Raw genomic sequence first — 21,475 nt, forward strand, 5'->3', positions numbered from 1 at the left:
TTGGAACGCTGGTTTCGGGAAACACAGACTCGCTGAACTGCTAATAACGACAGAACTTGCGACCAGAGTTGGATAACGATGCTTTCGGTAAACGCGCCCCCTTCCATATGTAAAGTGCTTAGAGGACCCAGAAGCACTATATAAATGTAACAAATTATTATTATTATTATGTGCCTGTTTATATGTCACAAGCTTCAAAATGTAGCCTACTGATCTTATTATGACACTACTCGCTAGTGCGCCTCTTGAGGCCAGGGAAAGTGAGGTTTACCCGCTCAGTTCTTCACACGAATATACAGATTCCTGCTGTTGGCGCATACTTGCCATCCTCCAATCATTGCTTCTTTTCTTTGTTGTAAAAAAACAGACTTAGTACAATTTCGGGTCCTAATTAGGAGACGACGAGCACATGCATCTTTGTGGCGTGCTGCTTATATTCATCAAGCAGTGAAAACACCCCTTCCCACGCCCAAAACAAGGCGTCTGTGGAGTCTGAAGCATGGACTGGTGGGACGACATTCTCCTGCTCCACTTCACAGACGATGAGTGGAAGGAGAATTTTAGAATGACGCAACTGCCATTAAAGGGATACTCCCCTTTTTTTGGAAATAGGCCCATTTTACAACTCCCCCAGAGTTAAACTGTTGAGTTTTACCGTTTTTGAATCCATTCAGCCGATCTCCGGTTCTGGCGGTACCACTTTTAGCATAGCTTAGCATACATCATTGAAGTGGACAAGACCATTAGCATTTCTAAAAAAAAAATGACCAAAGAGTTTCGATATTTTTCCTATTTAAAACTTGACTCTTCTGTAGTTACATCGTGCACTAAGACCGACGGAAAATGTAAAGTTGCGATTGTCTAGGCTGATATGGCTAGGAACTATACTCCCATTCCTGCGTAATAATCAAGAAACTTTACTGCCGTACCATGAGTGCAGCAGGCGTAATGATATGACGCAGCGCCTGAAAATAGTTCCGTTGTGTTGACGGAAGGTGGCCTATTTTCAGGCGCTGCTGTCATTTATTTTTGAGAAATGCAAATGGTCTTGTCCACTTCAATGATGTATGCTAAGCTATGCTAAAAGTGGTATCGCCAGAACCGGAGATCGGCTGAATGGATTCAAAAACGGTAAAACTCAACAGTTTAACTCTGGGGGAGTTGTAAAATGAGCCTATTTCCAAAAAAAGTGGAGTATCCCTTTAATGACACTTCATTCAAAGACAGCCTCTCGTTCCGTGCGTCATGTGTAATTGCACAAGCGCAGAACTTTCCGGTTTCAGTTTTCAATTCCGATCAAATGTTTAAGTGTTCTATCAAACCGATTAGTAAAGACCTTAAAGGTCACCTCCCTTTTTGAGCATTTAGACATGAAAATGCACTATTCAAACTTAAAGTCACCCTGTGGTCTAAATCAAGCTTTTAATGTTGATGTCTGTGTGGTGTTTTTAATACGCTTTAAGACAAACCATGTGCAGATTCATAAGACGCCATTCCTGAGTATTTTCTCCTTAAAACTGCAGTGAACCAAAGACAGTCTCAAAAACACGGCTTGAAATCGCTGGTGTTTCTGACGTCACAAACTACCTTGTAACCAATCAGATCAACGTATGATCGTCAACCAGTGGATCTCTGAGCTGAGTGAGTGAGTGGAGGCAGGGCTCATTTGCATATTCATAGAACCGAGTACACTAAATGAGGCAAGGGTGTAGAGTTACATTCAAACTATTTTAAGGCATGATGATTTTTTTTCTTTCATTTTGATGATCAAAGATGCGTTTTAAGGGATAAAATGATTGACTACAGGGGGACTTTAAATGGCTGCAATTCATGAATGCTTTGGAATACAGACCTAAAAGTGTACAAATGTTTAAGTTTCAATGCACTGTAAAGCATATGTACTGTACTAAACATTTTCTATTTGATACAAAATACATATTTTACTAAATCTTTTGGACTCAAAGCAATTTGTCTAGCCAAGTTGTGTTCCACATGTGAAGGTGATATCACAAAAAAACTGAGATTCCTATGAGATTTTGTTTAGGCACTAAACCAAAAATAGAAACCGGGTGACAAAACCGGTTTTCTTTTCTTTTTCTTTTTTTTTTTGGCATTCTCCTTTCACAAAATAATAGATTTATCTCACAATATCACTTCAGTCACCAAATATGGAACCTCGACTCTCAGACCTTTCCAACGATATGCGTTTTGTCAGGTTTGAACAAGATTTGATTCTAAAATAGTGCAGTAAGTTTTGTAATGACAGCGGGTCATGTGAACAGCCGGCTAAAAGGTTTACAGTAACGTTTACATATTAACACAATGTCTGATTTCAAAACAATTTTCACAGGATGGATACTGGTGGTGTAAGCTTCCGATACCTAATTTATGATGATTAACAAAATATGTGATAGGGGAAAAAAGGCAATACATTTTTTGGGGTGTGTGATGTAAGAGATTATGATGTTTTTCTTTTATATGAGAGAAGAGGCCTTACATTTATAATTAAATACATTTAATACTATTAAATAATGTGGCTTCAGTATCTTTTAAAAATAAATTCAAAAATTATTTTATTATTATTATTTATTTATTTTTAATTAGTTTAATATGAAATACTATTTATTTTATTTTACTACTTGTGCTACATTTTCCTCGTGCCAATAAGGATACTAAATTGAAATTGAATTGGGTCAGAGAGAGAGAGAGAGAGAGAGGGAGAGGGGTGGGGTGTTACGGTTTGCCAGAAGGGTCTGTCCCTTAAGAAGCCGGGCGGAATTTGAGGAATGCTGGATAAGGAGAGAGAGTCCTGAGAGACAGAGGGCAATGGGGCCAGGGAGCTCCAAGTGGGAGAGGCATTGAAAACACAGAGAAAAAACAGATGGAACTGAAGGAAAGGAGATAGAGTGCAAGGAAAAGAGAAAAGAGAGGGTGTGGAGAGAAAAGGAGAGTGTGTGTGATGGGAATGGGGATTATTAGGGAGGAGTATTTCAGGGTGGGGTGTGGAGTGGCGTTACACTTCAGATAATGTGACTCATACATGACTAAAGCAAGGCAAAGCTAACACAAACTCCAGCACATTGTGTCTGACAGTTTACTTTGGCTTCAGGCTGAGACTGGCCTCCAGCCGCTAATTAAAAATCCCATGTCAGGAGTTTAAAAATTGTACAAAAGCCTCGTGGGAGGTGCAGTATTCCAAGAATCTTGGAAGCGATTCAAGCTCTTTGAATTGGAGGATTTGGGACTGATTTCTGCTTTATTGGTTTTTCTTCAGTTGCATTGAAACCTGAAGACGTTATTTTTTGTAGTTGCAAGCCCTGAAAAAAAAAAAAAAACAAACACATGCATGGCAGAAGTGGTAAAGGTTAAACATTGAGTTGGGGAATCTTTTCATTCACAATGACTGCAGCGGTGACTCACATGGACACCACTCACCATGAGGAGCCACGTGACGCGGTTTTACCGCTGTCGTGTGCATTTTACACAAGAGCAAATCTCCCTGGTTCTGCCGATAGAATTACACCTCGTAGCACATCAAAAATTAAACTCTTGGATTCAGTTATTAAAGCGATAGTTTACACTAAAAGGAAACTTCTGCCATCGTTTCCTCACTCTTGTGTCATTTCGAATCCATATCATATCATAATCTTCATTCTGCTCTTGTCCTCACAATGACGCTTCATAGTGATCACAGTGGAAATGTGAATGAGATTTTCAGTGAACAACAATACAAAATGCAGCCTGACTCTGTTCTACACGTATCGATTGAGTGACTTCAGAATACTATTCTATCTTTAGTGCCTTTTGTTCTTTCTGGAGCTTGACAACACCTTTTGCATTCATATGTGAAAGAGCAACGTGAACATTACTCTGAATATCTAATTTTGTGTTCAATGAAAAAAGAAAGAGAAAGATTTCTGGTGAACTATCTCTTTAAAAGCTTCAAAATAAATGTATTTGGCTCTGTCTTCTTGGCAGCAACAGTGTCTTTAAATATCCAGGAGTGGTTTAATTTCACACCCTGTTTTGTATTATGTCTGATCTTTTGTATCTATCTATCTATCTATCTATCTATCTATCTATCTATCTATCTATCTATCTATCTATCTATCTATCTATCTATCTATCTATCTATCTATCTATCTATCTATCTATCTATCTATCTATCCGTCCATTAATCTCTCAATCCATCCATATTACTAATATGTTACTGTACATGCAATTCATGATGGTGAGATGGTGTTTATTGTGTTAATATGTGTTAAATGAGTGAACACTGACTGGTAAAGTGCTAAAACAGTTTGAATGTCACTCTGTGGCTGCTTTTCCCCCCTAATGATCCTCAAACAAGCTGTTATCACATTATAATCCTTTAACTCAAATACTGAAGCTAATGAGTACAGTTGCACAACGTAGTGTACACTTAAACACACACATGATGCACTTATCAGTGACGCACAGGTCACTGCACTGGGTTTCTGCTGCTGGAAATGATGGCCAACAGTCTCTCTCGCTCTCTTTAAATAAACAATAATGCACAATGCATAAAAACAGCAGGAAGATGAGGTGAGAAGAGAGACATATGAAGTGTTTCCACGCTCTCTTTCCAGTGTTTTTGGGTATGTGGGTAAGTGTAGGCAGCTCAAAGCGTACCGGTGCAGTGCTGAGAGTTCAGTTACTGCTGCTGGAAACCGTTTCATATGAGACGATCACATACATCAGAGACCCCCTGCACATCAATACACCAGTCTTTACTCAATTACAGCATGGAAAAAAAGCATAGTGGGGACGGGCGAGGGGCTTTCAAGAAAAATACACTCAAACAGTCCAACCAAAATGCTGTTAAGATACTGGTATTCACAATAATGCACTACATTGGAAGTCTATGGGGAAAGTCCTTCCAGAGGGTTTAAAAACTTATTTAAAATGTGTTAAAGTCCCCGTGAACCGGAAGTTGCAAACGACTTTTCTCCAGTGTTGTGACGTATTTCCGAGAGAAACGGAATACTAAATAGTGGGCGTGGCTTTTCCCCCGAACTAGCACCTGATTGGATCTAGAAAAGTAGGTGTTGTCATTCAGCCCATAGACATAATAAATACATAGACGCCCTATTGGCCGCTTTGGAACGTTGCTGCGATACGTCAACGGGTCCGCCATTTTGCGGAGGGCAAGTCTGCGCTGTGAACAAATGTAAGTAAACGGGGAGCTGCGTTTTTTCCTGGATAAAAACAAACTGTTTTTACATTTATCAACCGATTTCAGTGGTTTGTATGTGGTGTACAAAAAGTTCCATCTCTAGTTATTTAAAATCTCGATAGTTAGACTTGTAAAATATTTTTTTTAATAAAGAATGGTCAATTAAGCTCAGGCTTGTCATGTATCTGGCTTTTTATTCTTGGATAAGAATGGTGAAGAGTCCCCATACTGAGATATAATTTAAGTTTTCTTATTGTGGAAAAAGCATTTTCTGTTATTGACCAGATTTTAGCAATAACAAAGATAACTGATGGATCCTTTATAATAATACGTTATGGTACAACTACAGTGCAATGCAAATAGTAAATATAACATAAAGTGAGAAGTAATAGTAAATAGTTTAGTCAATAAAATAAACAAATAGTATACAGCAAATAAAATAGTAATGATTAGTATAATTATATAATAAAAGTACAATAATACAATCATAAAAATATTGATAATAGCAGTTTATTAATAATACTATAATAATAGCAATAGAATAAGAAATATCAATTACAGATTATACACAATAAAAAATAAGTTAAATAGTGACTTTAATATTTAACTCTTTTTGTTAAATTTCAGTTTTATTGATCAGTATAACAGAAGTAGCTTCAGTCAAACATACAGCAGGATACAAAGTTAAAATAGCCTAAATATAAAGTTATGAAACTTCACTTTGCCCTCAGCCAAAACGATTTTCCAGGGAACCATTTATAGATTAATGAGACCAAAGATCGCCCGTTAGATATACACAAGACGAATTATATCTCATGTTTAACCACTAGACTACAGACATCCGAGTCAGCGGCAAAACTTCAGAAGCACTGGCCGAGGGACGGCTGTTCCAGGCGGGGTAGACGAGCGCTGAGCGCATCTTACAACTCCGAAAACGTCAGATCAAAATTTTAAATAGGCGCTATCTTTATAAACAAACCACATATTTGAGCTTTAAACAACTACATTGTCGACTGAAAAACTATTTAAACTACATTTCGTGACACAATAACAGTAGTATTTTTAAATGCATCCTCTGAACGTTACTATTACTAATTAAATCATGACCAAATACAACCAAAAACAAACGTTCAGTCTTGCTTGTGAAAGGTAATTCCTCGAAAGCTGTTTTCAATTGTGTGGCGATGTGTACAGCCCCAAACAGCGCACAAAACATGCATTTTTCTCAATTCCCGGTATGAGAGGTATGGGAAAGTTGCCATCCCCAACATGGCGGCGCCGTTGACGTACGCTCCAGCGGCCAATAGGGCGTCTATGTATTTATTATGTCTATGATTCAGCCGGTCTACTGTCAGTTGGAGGGGCGTGGTTACGGATGTTAAGCAGACACCCAAACCGTCAAACCTACATCATCAGGGAAGGTCCTCCAATGCAGAGGGGAGAGGAAATTTCAGATTTTGATTAAAGATTACGAAGCCAAAAATTTTTTTTGTGTGGATTGACTTAATTGTTCACCACAAAACGATCAATTTAGGCAAACAAAGTAAGTATGGTCAATTTTGAATTCATGGGGGCTTTAAAGCAAATTGTGTTAAAGTGTTTATATTACACTTTTCGCAAAAATGTGTTACTTGAGCAGTAAAGTTGTCTAAATCAGTGTTTCTCAGTGTTTCTTTGAGTTTGCAGTCAAACAACGTTTTGTTTTGTTTTGTGTAACGGGACTTTTATTTTGAAAGACGTGCGTGGAAGCTGATTCTGTCCGTTTAACTACGAAAATAAAAAGAAATCAATACCGTTTTGGCGCCGTTTAATGTGGCGTGATAGATCTCAGTCCAAGAGAAGCATTAGCGCCTGAACTGATCGCTTTAATACCAGTTACAGCAACAAATAATCATGAATGAACATCTGAAGGTATGTTAAAAGACACAGTAGGGCCTACAACTTACCGAAATCTGTATCATGTCTAATCACTCAATCCGTGTTTCAAAAGCGTAAAGACGTCATTAAAACAGCTGGTAAACAATGTCACGTATTAATACATTTAACTAAAAAAACTAACAAAAAAAACGTGTCCATAAGTGACCATAAACTCCTTTAGTCAGCTAGAAAAATGAATTTTAGAGAGGAGCATTTTGCTAAATATATGCACCATATTACATATAGCCTAGTAATATTTTTTTTTAAATGTTCTTCATATAGCCTATACTTGCATGTTTGAATAGCTAAATCTGTCAAGTTGACAGCCACCATTTAAATGTTTATATTTCAAAAATTGTGAATTATATTTTTCTAAAATGTTTTATTTTAATTTAAGTTAAGTGTTTGTATACTAATCAGTTATTTTAACCATCAATAGGCTATAGACTCCCATGCAGCCTATAGTTTACAGCATTGAGAGATTTTTTTCCTTGAGAAAATTTGCCATGTACTGTACCTCATACAAAATAGGCTAATCGAAATCGAATTGAATCTGGATCGAATCACAAGCTTGTGAAGTATGGTGTATGTTGTCTACGGAGTTTAATGTTGAAGTTTATGTTATATTACGTTTTTAATATTTGATTTATTATAGTTTTAATATCATACATTGTTACATATATTATACAAATATTTAACATCACTGAACCCACCTGTATACGTGCATTAGTTTACAACAATACTCATTTTTATGGGTTAAATCAGTTAGAAATAGCTCTTTAAGATAAGGATTGCAGGTTTACAGGGTTAATCGTCCGTGTAAAAAAAAAAAAAACATTCACAGTAATGGAATTAAAATGAAAGTCTATAAGGAATTGGATCAATGAACCAACACACATGTTAAAATACACTCACTTTGGCAATTATAACCAAAAGACTTTAAAACCAATAATACTTGCACTTAACTTGTATTGAACCCTGGACATTTCTATGTTCATTTCTAACTGCCAGATATGGTTTGAGGAAGTAAAGAAGTATTATTTCTTTCTTTGATGCAGCTTCTTTAATTCCCTAAAATCATCTCTAGACAGATTTACAGAAAGCTTTGAGACAGATATAAATATAGGAACCTCTACAGTAGGTTAGAATGAGGAACTCCACAAAAAGACCAAATTCAGGGAAACGACAGTGATTTTCTTAAATAAAGTGTGGTAACTGGATTTACAGCAAAACGAGTCCATAAATCATTGGAATATGAAAACACACTGAAAGACGACACAGGTATAATTCACTTTTCGCCCTAATAAAACTGGTCAAATAAAAGCAAGTATGATGGAAAAAAATTGCCACCATAAACGCATTCATATGGTTATATGAGGCACAGAATTTCCTGAGTGGAAACTGTAATGAGATTTCAGTTTGCAGAGCGATATGGACGGCGAAAGAGCTCAAATCGACACTGGGTAATTCCCAGCAAGCTTTGAGGTGGACGTGATGTACCGCCACTGACAACATTCGGCATCAATTGACAGCGGGCCCACCTTTTTCAACAACAACAATCCTGAAAAGGTGGGTGGAAGAGTGGAAGGTGCTAAAAATAAACCCGGGCTGTGTCTCTACTCGTCTTCGCTCTCGTTCGTCCTCTCTCGCTAACGTTCACCCGTTCCTTTCAGTGGTTAGACTGTGTGAAGTCGTCCCTGTCGTATTTCACTACTAAAATCTGTCACACCCAGGAAAACACCTATAGCTGCTGCACTGAGAGACCAAGCTTGAATTCATTAGTCAAGCCCAACAAACAACAAAAGATCAGTCAAAGGTCGCCCTTAAGCCCTGTATGTGAAACCAGGACATTTCGTTTATTTTAGTACTAAATGGCTTGAAAATGTTGCCTTAGCAGCTAGCTGAGATTATTTATATTTTATTTCAGTTCATGTTTATTTAAAGTAATGAACACATTTTCTTATTGTTTTAGTTACTGATATTTTGCTGGACATAGAGGATTTTTAATTAGACAATAACTGTTTGTAGAACTTAACAGCTTTCTCCGACGGCCCCTGACAGTAAAAACCTAATGTGTTTTAACTGTAATCTTTATTTTTTTATTTTAAAAGTTAAGTGACCCATTTGACTTCCGTTGAGTGAAACAGAACTGAGAGCATATTGACATATTGTAATTTCAGCACGTATTACTTTTCAGGAAATGGAATAAGAAAACACTGTATTTTTTAAATAAGTAAACACGCTGTCAAAGTTTATTTAATGGCATTATATATGGGCAGACACTTGCATGTGATGTGACATTATATAATTAACATTTTACCGAAAATCAAGTTACAAAGTTTTTTACCAGCGAATTTTGAACATAGAGTCGGACATAGGCTGTGTTTTGTCCGTCATTAGCACGGCCACATCTGAGGCAGTAACGTTACGTTTTCATCAACTTACAGGTTCTAAAGTTTATGCCGTGTGTCCACCAAAGTGTTTTTCCCCGTGGCTTGCGTATTTTTTAAATTGTTTTCAATTGGAGCGCTGTGTTTGTAAAATGTCATGAGTGTAACGAGGCGCTGAGCATCTATTTTTCACGCTGAGTGCTCTGCGTTTTTACCGGTCGCCAAGAGTTGAAGAATGTTCAACTTTGGGTAAAACCAAAGTCCCTTTAAGACCAGTCATTTCACTCGGCGGCCATCTTTGAAACGCCTCTCGGGCAGCAAGTGCAGCTCCTGTCTCTTTGAATGGGTAAACATAAAATTCTCCAGAACTGTTCGCCGAGCTTACGATTAAATATCATATTTGAAATCACCAATGAAATCGGACAACAACTGTCTCAGAAATTTTGTTTCTAAACGCTCTAATCATGACAGAAAACGACATTTTTCAGGCTGGATCAAGCTAATGCTAATGCGCAGTGGAAGTGTGTCTGACTGTTTCTATGGGAACCGGAGCTTCTAACGGCTGCAGTGACACGACGACTTTACCAATTGGTGATTGGCTCTTATTTAAAAGGTGGGACTTATTCCGCCATATGGAGTGTTGTACTTTTCCCCATTGAAAACAATATGAGTGACGAGTCTTATGTTATTCTACAGTCTTAGGCTGTGTGTCCACCAAAGCGTTTTTAGCCAGCTGAAAATGCTAGACGCTCTGCTGAAAACGCCTGTGGGCGCATGAGAGCGTTTTGGCAGCGCAGCGTTTTTTCCGGTGAGACGTTTCGTTGCTATGATACAGAATATCCGTAGCACAGTTTACTTGTAACTGATTTCGCAGATAATTAGTTTCATACAAAAAAAATTTTTTTCATCCATTTTGTTCGGTTAGCTCTGCTGGTTGATGTCGTTGTACAGAAAGAATGTTGTGACAGTTGGTCGTGTGGTATTAGTCCCGCCCCTCCTCCACTGTGATTGGACGGCTGGGTAAAAAGTGACAGTGAGGAGCGCTGCGTTTTACCCAAAGTTGAAAATTTTGCAACTCTCGGCGACCAGTAAAAAATGCCGGGTGCTTCAGCGTGAAAAAAACGCTCAGCGCCTTGTTACGCTCATGGTGTTTAAAAATCGCGGCGCTCCCATTGAAAACAATTGAAAACATATGCCAGGCGGGTGGAAAAACGCTTTGGTGGACACACGGCCTCAGGGTAAAACGCAGCGCAACTGACACTTTTTATCCAGCCGTCCAATCAGAGAGGAGGAGGGGTGGGACAGATACCACCGTCACATTCTGCTTGTACAACGTAAACAGATGATACCAACAAGAAGCATAATGACGGAACAAAATGATTTAAAACAAGAGCCAGAGCAAATACTTTACATTTTTTCGTCAATACAGAAACAAACTATCTGTAAAATGAGATACTAGTAACGCGTATATATTCCGCATCATAGCAAGCAAAGTGTCTCAACTGAAGACAAAAAACAAGACGCTCTCAAGCGCAAACAGTCTAGCGTTTTCAGCTGGCTAAAAAACGCTTTGGTGGACACGCGGCTTTACTATATGTATGTTAGTATTTTTTTCTGTCATTTGGCCCAAATCTGATGTTATTGAAGATGAAGTGCTACCTCAGGCTATTTTAGGCAGTACTGGCTATGACTCGATGACAAATGCTAAGACACTCTACTCCGCTCTTAAAATACATATCGCATAGCCTTTAAATATATAGTGTTCCTTGAGTAAAGAAAATGCTGTACTTATGTAAATAACCAGTTCTTTATTTACCCTTGCATTGCAAACAAGCAGAGACGGTCCAAACTGTGACAGTTTAAGGAGCCAATGGAGTTATGAGGATAAGTCACAAACTCTTTTTAAAACTTTTCATTGGTGAAATATTTCGTAAAGGGTGACCAATAATGATTTATGAAAATAAAAGACGAAATATAAAGGTTTCCGCCCGACAGTGAAGATATGTGATTATGTAGCTACTACAACTATTTACCACCAGGCATGTGAAAGCTTTTCATACGTTTTACTTCTTTTTTTTGCAAAAGTATGTCAGGGGACTTTCAGTCCAGTATTGAATGTTTTCCAACATGAAAATACTCTCATGATGTCTTTACGCATGAGGATGCAGAAGAAATAGAGACGTGCAGTTGAATGCAGATCGACCAACATGGAAAACAGCGGTCAAGATGTGACACCATGGAAACCTCGATGGCTTTACACGTCAGTTTCAGTAGTTTTTTGTGCGAGACAGTGATGAAACGCTGAAGACCCTCGAAGTGCATGAGTAACGCAAGAGAGTTCCTGTCATACTCTGAGTCACATCCAGGAACGTATGGAAACAGCCCTCCAACACAGAGATCAATGATAAACAATAACAGCTAAACACATGGACAGGTCAAATTCATTAATACTACCAGTGGACCAGAAGAAGCAGAAATGGTGTGAGGCAAGTGATAGAGGTCCAAACCTAAAGCATTCACTTTGTTCACTTCCTTGATTCTCCAGCCAGTGACCCTGAAGCACAAATCCTCACAGTTCTGTTAAAAAAAGGTCATTTGTTTAGTATTTATAAAAAAGTATTCATATTTTTTTATTAACCCCAAACAAGCTTATAGCTTGAACGTTACAAAACTGTTGGTGCAACAAATGCATGTTTAGCTGCAAACATGAATCAGCTACAGTAAGGAGTTCACTGGAAATAATATATTAATAACTGGCCATTCTATGTGTTTTTCCAGGAAATGTTTGGACTGCCATCAGCAGGTTTTCCCCTACTTTAATAGACATTTGTTTAGCGACTGATAAGGAAGCGCAAAACATAATAACCTCCTCTAATTGAGAGATAGCGAGCGAGATGATGTTGACAACCGAGATGTTTACTGGACAAGCTTGTTTGCGCTTATGAGAAATGTAATTGCTTCTGAGATCTAGATAATACATCGTTTCAAATGCTTCTCCAAAATGTCCTTAGAAGAATTTAACATATCAAGTATACAACTCAAATACAGTGCTTTGAAACTGTTTTGACTTTATTGAAATTATTCATATTCATATTGACTTTTGTTTTGATATCTTGGGAAATCAAGAGGAGAAATACATGCATAACATAACAAATACATTGATATGTAAGCCATGTGCACACTATATAAAGAATAAAACAACACTAATGCATCACAAAAGGTCACTGGATAAACCGACAATCATAATACACATAATTATTTAGCATACTTCCTGTGGTGACAATATATTCTGAAAGATAAAATGGAAACGTATACCTAATTCTCAACAGGAAACTGATCGAAGGCAAACCACCACATACTTGACACGTATTTCATGTAAACGGAGTGTCTGATTTTGTGGTTTGAAAGCATAACACATGCAAGAGGCTTTTCCATCCACTTATTATAGACATTTCCTATTTATTCAATACACTGAAGTCACCAGAGGAGGGCATCAAACACATGACCACATCTGAGAGGAACCTTCGCTGCGACTCTATAAACAAAGTACTCATGTGGATAATCCCAAAATTGTTGAGGACAAAAATAGTTTTCTCATATCCTGCTCAGTATGGAGCTGCACTATCATGCCATGCATGGAAGATATTTTCCACGTCTCAAGCAGCTTGTGTAAGTGATTACAGCTGATGGATTCCAAGCGCTCTAAAACGTTACACACTTTTCTGTGCCACCTACTGATGCCTTTACATTCCATATAAATGGCTTCATGAAATAAAATCCCATCTGACATTGCAAGAAAATAGTATCAGTCCACTTCAAGACTCTTCAAATATTTGTTTATAGGATCATGCAGGCAGGATCTTCTGGGCTGTTAACTCTGATGGTGTGGACATGTGGCGTGTCTGGGAATGGAGAGGTTTAAAGATCAATCTTTGTCCGAAGGGATGTGCAGTGAGGCGACCCCTTCACCCCTCTTGACCGCAGACCTCTGGGAGAACATGTTGCTGAGTGCTGCTTGGAGATCAGATTTCCTGTCACACATTTCCAGGGTTGACCATATTAATTAGTGCTCTTGCCAAAGCAAGCATCTGTAAAACCCACCTAGACCCCCTAGCAACCACTAAGAACACACTAACAACCACTTAAAGCCACCAAAAACACTCTAATAACCACTTAGTAACACCATAGAAAATACCCAGAACACCTAGCAAGCATCTAGAACTGCCTAGCAGCCAGTTAGAAATACCCTAGCAACCACTTAAAAATGCACTAGCAACCACTTGGCAATACCCTAGTGACCACTTGGCAAAATTTTAGCATCCAACTAGAAAACATGGCACCCACTCTTAACTTCATAGCAACTAGTTATCAATGCCTTAACAACCACCCATAAACACTGTTCAACCACCCGGAACATTCTAGCAACCACCATGAACACTTTAGCAAACGTCTAAAACAGCCAAACAGCTAGTTACCAACTGCTTAGCAACACTCTATCAACCACCTAGCAACTCTTCACAATGCCTTAGCAACCCTGAACTGCCTACCAACCATTTGCCAAAAACAAAGTAACCACCCAGAAAACCACAGAAACCATTTAGCAACACCTTAGTATCCAAACAGAGCACCTAGCAAACATCTAGAAAAGCAATGTAACCATTTATCAAGAGCCTAGCATCACTCAGAAATGCCCTAACAACCACTTAGCAATGTCCTAACAACCCATAACCCCTAGCAACATCTTAACATCCTGACAACCACTTAGCAACACACTATAAACCATCCTGAACACCTTAGCAACCCCTTAGCAATGACTTGAAAACCACTTAGAATACTCTAGCAACTAGCAACCCACCAGCACTCACACAGAATACCTTAAAAATCATTGTTTATTATTGTTTGCACAAACCGGTAGTCCCACCCTCAAACTTAACCGCCTCTGAGTTTTCTGATTGGCTAACGTGTATGTCAGATACTTTTTTGCTGTTTACAGAATACAGTTTCTGTCAGGAAGTGGGGACATTTTATGGAAGGTATTCCAAAATAAACAGTTTGGAGCCACTTTATAGTTTTTAAAAGTAACCCGCCATGAACATATAAGCTGAATGTATCTTTGATAGGTCAATAACAGGGGCGATATCAGTTTGCAGCATGTGGAGGTCCAGATGGACTGGCAGTTGCCAGCAGCTGGATGATCCGAGGGCAGCCCTCAAGAGTACAGTGATATTCCCAGTGGATGAGAGGATGGATACAGGACAAGTCAGTGGCTGAACAGAGAGTGACTCTTCCTGCTCAGGACAGGAAAAGCTACCGCTACACAGCCTTATCACTAATAGCACAGGCGCTCCTGGGAGACAGGCGTGCAGCAGAGAGCGGATAATGAGAGGAAGAAGGTTTTAAATCCCTGTGTAAATGAATACCCCTCAAAACTGGGAATCTCAGGCCTCTCGAGAGAAGCTTGAATGCTCTAAAAAAACAGACCGGACAAAGAGAAAATCTGACTTGAGTTTCATATTAGTTCAAAAGCTACTGGCTATCTCACAATGGTCTTCAGGGCTTATGACATGTTCTTCATTGACTACTTCAGCAAATTATTATTATATTTTTTTAAACGGCAGTATGAATAACCAGAGCTTCTCTCTTTAAAGTTCAAAACTAAATACTTCAACATATTACATGTTTACTTCCCAATTTCGATGTTAAAATGGGCATATCACTTGACAAAAGCGAGCAGCCATGAGATTTTGGGGAAACCGACGTCTGCATCAGTCTGTGGGATTAATGCATCACAAGGCTGGCCACAAGGCCACTTCCTCATGGATGTGAGAAGAGGGCATTTCCTCTCAAGTCTCCGACATTAGCCTTGCCTTGTCCACAAAACTATCAAATCCTTGAGACAACTCTCAATGAATCCATCTTTCAGTTTCAGAGAAGAAACTTCTTGTTACCAAGTCCGTGACAAGGCAAAACTACTATGGCAAATTTTGACTATTCAATCACTCATTCCAGTTTAGTTCCCTTTTGGTAGGTAAACCCTGGCTAAACAGCCTAATCACATTGAATACCTTTTTTAAAAGTTCTACTTTGACTTCAGAAAACTTCTACTGGTGCTAAAGAAACCAAAAACCAATACACCCATCTGAAGAACCTGTAATGACCCTTACAGTCAACTCAAGGACCCTTGAGAAATAATCCTTGATAAGAAGAAACTAAGGAAGAACCTTTATTTTTAAGAATCTACAAGGCAGCAGACATCTAATCTTATTCCACCCACCCAGAACACACACGCACCATCCCTCCCCATCACTTCTTCCCCCCTTTCCTCTTCCCGAATGCAAAACCATGTGCTCCATCAAGTCCAAGCCCTTTAAAATCTCCAGAGAATTGCCTTGCCTAAGATTAAGAAACATCTCTCGTTTTCCCTTTTCTAAGTCGTGGGGTTGTTATTTGCCCTAGACTGACACAGATGCACATATGCCGTCTGACTCACTTCGGCTCTGGGTGGGTCTGTTTCCAATTTTCGCACCCCTCCACCCATAAAAATAGAAGTTACCTCCAAAAACAACAAAACAAGTGAAGAAAACGGCTCGCACACCGCTAAAAGTTCCCCTCCTTATAAAGATGCACGCACACACACACATCGAGGCAGCTAACAAAAGCCACTCTCCCTGAGACTCCGAAACTCTTATCAGCGCTTTCCTTCCCCTCTGCGCTAGAGCGTGGGAGCGCGGAGCCGGAGCTCGGAGGAGAAAACCTGCACCCGCAAACAACAGGAGGAAGCCAGTAATCCGAGTCGAGGCACTCCGAAAGATCCCAGGGAGCGGGGGAAGAAGAAGCCTGAGAAACCCTGACAGGAAAGGCTTGCACGGGACTGAGATGTCACAAAACTTGACGAAACTTGGGGGGAAAAGTTCTAGAGACCTGAGGCGAGCTCTTGATGAGGCTTTCTGTCAAATTAAACAGCAGCTGAAGATAAAGAGAAGGAGAAAGAGAGAGAGAGAGATCTTAAAACAGACACTTACCAGCAAGTCGAGAGTACATGCAGTGTAAAGGGCTCTACAGTGTCTCTATGTCCATAATCAAGAAGCCTCTGAGAGGGTCTCACGGTGTCCAACCAGCGCAGCCAGTGTCCACAACAAAAGACATGAAGGAGCGAACGCGGGAGGGCAGGAATATCAGCGCTCTTAGTGAAACTGCCTCTTTCTGTTTCCTCTGTTCATTCAGATTGAACCTACACTAAGTTGGCAATGCCTCTTTGCGGGAACAACTCGTTTCAGGATTCCCCAAATGTCTGAAGCTGCAAGCGGTGGACGAAAAGGAGAGGAAAGAGAGAGTGTGTGTGTGTGTGTTTGGTGCTGAAGGGAGGGCTGGGGGGTTTGGGGAGGTGGGAGGGACGCACTCTAAGGAGGCCGGGGCCATCTATGCCAGACAATAGCAGGAAAATGAACATCAGACGCTAAAAAGCACCAGTGCGATTATTCGAAAGTACTAATAACAACAATAAGCAATGAAATAACAACAGAACGAATGTTGTTTTTGCACTTGTTTTGGGAGATTTAGACATTGAAACCCCTTTTAGAGTTAAAGGATTTTTTTTTTACATTGAAAGCCCCCCAAAAGGACGAAAATAAAATGAAATAAAATAGAATTTTTCCAAAGAATATAATTTACAGCTGAAGCTCTGATTTCTCATTCATAATTGTGACATGTGACTTTGATGGCAAAGCTGCATGTGTTCTTGCTAGCGTCGTAAACAGTTTTTGTTGGAGAGCTGCAGTGGAAGGGAAAGTTTCCTAATGACTTAAATTTCAGCACCATTTCACTTCAGAAGACTTAGAAAATATAGTGCCTCTCACACACAAATCATTCATAGGTGCGACGGATAAAAGTCCAAATAAACAACAACAAAAAACGTATAAATCCCGCACACGACCCAAACTTGCATCAGTATGAAATTTTATCAGCAAAATTTTGGTCATACATTTTGTAATGATGCACGTGTATTTCAGTTTATATGGAAGTTTATATCAGGATTTACCTTAAAATCCCCCTGTGGTGAAAATCCAGCTTTTAATGTAGTTTATATGTCTATGTGGTGTTTTTAATATGCTTTAAAGCTGCAGTCGGCAAGTCTGGCAGATTGAGTGGATTTAGGCAAAATTTTGAATGTTTACAACTCTCATGCCCCTCCCCCACTTTAAACGGATACCCTCCCACCCAGTTCGTGCTCGTCAGTGCGTGTGCACCAGGTTATCTGTGAACGCGCCCGTCTCATCCGCATCCATCAACACCATGGAGTATTTGGAGGTATGCTGTCCTGGCTAATCTACCGATAGATTGCAATTGCTAACGTCATTTATACTCTAAATGAGCTTACTTGATTTTCCGCCATCACTCTTCGTTACTGCACAAACTTCAGGCGTGTGCATGTGATTGTAACGTGCGCGAGGGGTGGCGTGTGCCCGATCTGTGATTGACAGTCAGATCTCACACCCACCTGCGCTGATTGGACCCGATGATCCGGGAGCTGTGGATTTTTGCAAAACAAATAACACGCTCCAGGTGGAGTTAGAAGCTCGGGTTTTTTCTAAAACCACTTTATTTATGTTGTTCTGTCAGATTGTAGTGTCGATTTCACTGAATATGATCAAAAAAATGTTGCCGACGGCAGCTTTAAGACAAACCATGTGTAAAATAAGTCAACACTATTGCTTTTCTCCTTAAAACTGCAGTGAACCAAAAACAGTGTTACAGTGGGATCATTTTGGATTGACATGAACATGGTGTAAATAGGCATTTAGTCCAACATAATGCTTGTACAGCACAAATTTTGTTCAGTTAATGTTGATTAGATTTAGTTCACTGTGAGCTATTCCAGAACGACAAATATTTTACCAACGAAGAATGTGCATCTCTGTCTGTTCATTTTGTATCTGTGCATGTTTCTGTACACACACAATAACAATAAAGGCAAACTTCCCTGTAATGAGGTCTTTCGGTCAGAGCATTACACTACAAAAGATGTCATTATAAAGCGGTCTGATTGCACACACATCGAGACGGATTTTACCACTCTTAATTCAATTTCTGTGTGAATACATTGGGACTCAACTGATGCTTTCACAGAGATGGAAAGGAAAAAGTACATGATTGGAAAATTATATGGAAAAGTTCTGCCATATTTTTTACTAATGATTGCTAGGTGATCCCTTAAGTTTCATTTCAGTGATTAGGCTAATAACATTAAATATATCCATAATCTTGTTTTACTTATTTAACCCAGTTAACCTAGATTTTCAACAGACTGTCTATACAGTACGGCCACTAACTTCTGCTTCAATTATACTTGTAAGAAGGTTGCAGATACATTTTCTTTTAAAAATACCAAGAATTCTTGTTTATATTTAGATATTTCTGTAGCTTTTAATCATTCAAATGCTCCTGCTTTTAATAAAAAAAAAATTAAACATCTGACACAAACATTAGTCATAGACAGTCACAGAGATAACTGTGACCTTTGATGAAATAGGGTAATAGACTACATATGCAGGAATCTAGATATATCGTGTCACGTTTATCTTGTAACACTGATGCAGTTATTCTATAATTAACGTTATATAGACAGAATTGTTCCATGTGTTGTTATAAATGCATTTATTACATTGCAATAACACGATTAATAGTCATGTCAACACACATGAGTCCATGGGGAGTTTTAAAAGAGGTTTATCTGAACGCACAGCTGTTAAATATTGTATAAATTCAAGGGGGGCCTCAGAAAGCATATGAGTTTCATTTTGGTCATTGAAAACAACAACATGCGTCATTATGAACAGCATGGCAAGCAGAGAGAATGTGGTTATCATTAAAATGACTAAACACATAGATGAGTGTCCTCCAGAGGACAGGATACACACATACACTCACACGAAGCCACAAAAAGAGGACAGACAGATACTTACACACACGTTTTGAGGTGGACATTTTTTAGATGCTTCCCCTAAGTGTATTAGAGAGTCTTGCTGTTATGATATTCGCTGATATCATACACACAATGCTTTGATTACAATGCAATGCAGTTAGATCAGTGAAAACATCCATATCACAGTCTGAAATCAGTTTTACAAATCTAACAACCCTTTCCTCATTACAATGCTTTTACATAACACATTTTTATGCCATATTAAATAATATTTGCAATTTGGTTATGCTCTAAATGCATCTGATGATCTGAAGCAAAACACATTGCAGGAAAAACTTTCTCATTCTCCTGCATTATCACCATAAGCAGCTCAATGTGTCTGAAGCACATGTACTAACCACTAGGCCTCAATTCAAATAACAGTGTTTAAATCCAACGTTTCAAATGTAAAAAAAACAACAACAACTAGGTTTTTACTTTATTTCGATGGTCCACTTTTGACATTCTAATCACTATAGGTAACTTTGCAACTACATGTCCACTTATTCTACTAACCTGAACCCTAACAGTCTACTACAGTCTACTAGTTCTCCAATGAGAGTTGGAGTAGGAACAAAACGCAATCCTTCATAAATCCAAAATCAACACGAATCAAGCACAACCATTTCCAACACAAACGATAACGAACAAAAAACTAAGGAAAAGTCAGGGCTTAAATACCTGGGGAGTAATTAGCGTGAAACAGAACGTGTGATAGAACTAATTAACAGACAAGGAGACTAACTAGGGAACGAAGGAGAACGGGAACAGAGCAAACAGAGTGAAAACAAACCTAAGGGTACGTTGACAGTTTATAGTCTCCTGTGTACGGACGGTCAGACCACACCATTATCAAAACAAGTCCCATGAATTTTTTACTCCTGATCTTAGGGTACGTTTACACAACAACGATATGCTTAAAGCGGATACGTTTTTCCTTTTAGTCTTCCGCGTACAGACGACACTATTGTCAAAACGATCCCCATTCACACGGATCTGAGAAAACGACTAAAAGCGCTGTATTCTGCTGCCAGGCCATTAGATGGCGATGAAACACTGTAGACTGAACATGTAATACGCATGTGTATGGCGTCATTGTCTTCAGAGATTCACGTTTTTTTTGTTGTTTACACACAGACCGTTTTCAAAAATGCGCTTTAAAACCCGTTTTCAAAAGTTTGCATTTTCAGGCTCCCCAAACGCCATCGTCGTGTAAAATGAACGGACAAAACGCCCCTAAAACGTTACAGTTAGTTGACATGAAGTTGCAAAGTTACTTATAATTTGTAGAATGTCTCAAGTGGACCATCAAAATAAGGTGTAACTAAAAACGACTACAGTTCTGTATTTGCGCTAACTGTCGCAAATAATTCAGATCTGGGTCGTGTTCCCAAGCTCGCTGGTGACAAACATTTAAAACAATCACCAAACCAAAATCATTAATAACATTCACTCACCATCATGTTGGACCTCAATACAGTTTTTTTGTGTGTGAGTGTGTGTGTGAAACTTTTTATAGAAATATATTGTTAAATCATCATGAATTGATAGATTAATTTTATAATGGTGAGCACAGGCTCTCAAAAATATTTGGTACTCAGAAATTGCTAAATTCCACATATAATCATAAAGAAATGAAAGACTGAAATAGTATTGTCTTGTAAAACATACTCCAATCGTCTTCGTTTTATTCACAAATTTGAAAACGTACTTATTACGAAACATATTTAATATTTGACATTAATACTGGCTTAAATTTTGATCTGTTCATCACACAAAACTATTGTATGACTATAAAGGACTATCATATGTCACAAGTGTCACGATCTCAGTCACCAGACCAGTCATGTCGCACTACATTTCCCATAATCCCTCTTGGCTCACACCTGCACACACTCATCTAATCATCACACCTGTTTGTTATCATTTCATTATCTCAGTCTTTGGTTGTTGCTCGTTTATGTTATGTTATGCACACTGCTTTTTTTTTGCTCACCAGCCACTGTGTCT

At 38.8% G+C, this 21,475-nt stretch overlaps 1 protein-coding gene across 1 annotated transcript in view; it reads right to left on the minus strand.

Moving 5' to 3' along the window:
- hdac7a (histone deacetylase 7a) overlaps positions 1 to 16,842 on the minus strand; it is a 93,826-nt gene extending 76,984 nt beyond the window's left edge. The window contains exon 1 of the mRNA XM_056270711.1: positions 16,527 to 16,842. Within this exon, the coding sequence (XP_056126686.1) occupies positions 16,527 to 16,545 (19 nt within the window). The 5' untranslated portion in view covers positions 16,546 to 16,842. The remainder of the gene's footprint in view (positions 1 to 16,526) is intronic.
- Between the last annotated feature and the right edge of the window lie 4,633 nt (positions 16,843 to 21,475).

The sequence above is a fragment of the Rhinichthys klamathensis genome, unplaced genomic scaffold (genome assembly GCF_029890125.1).
Source record: "Rhinichthys klamathensis goyatoka isolate OS25496 unplaced genomic scaffold, OSU_Roscu_1.1 h1tg000305l_1, whole genome shotgun sequence".
Classification (NCBI taxonomy): domain Eukaryota; kingdom Metazoa; phylum Chordata; class Actinopteri; order Cypriniformes; family Leuciscidae; genus Rhinichthys; species Rhinichthys klamathensis.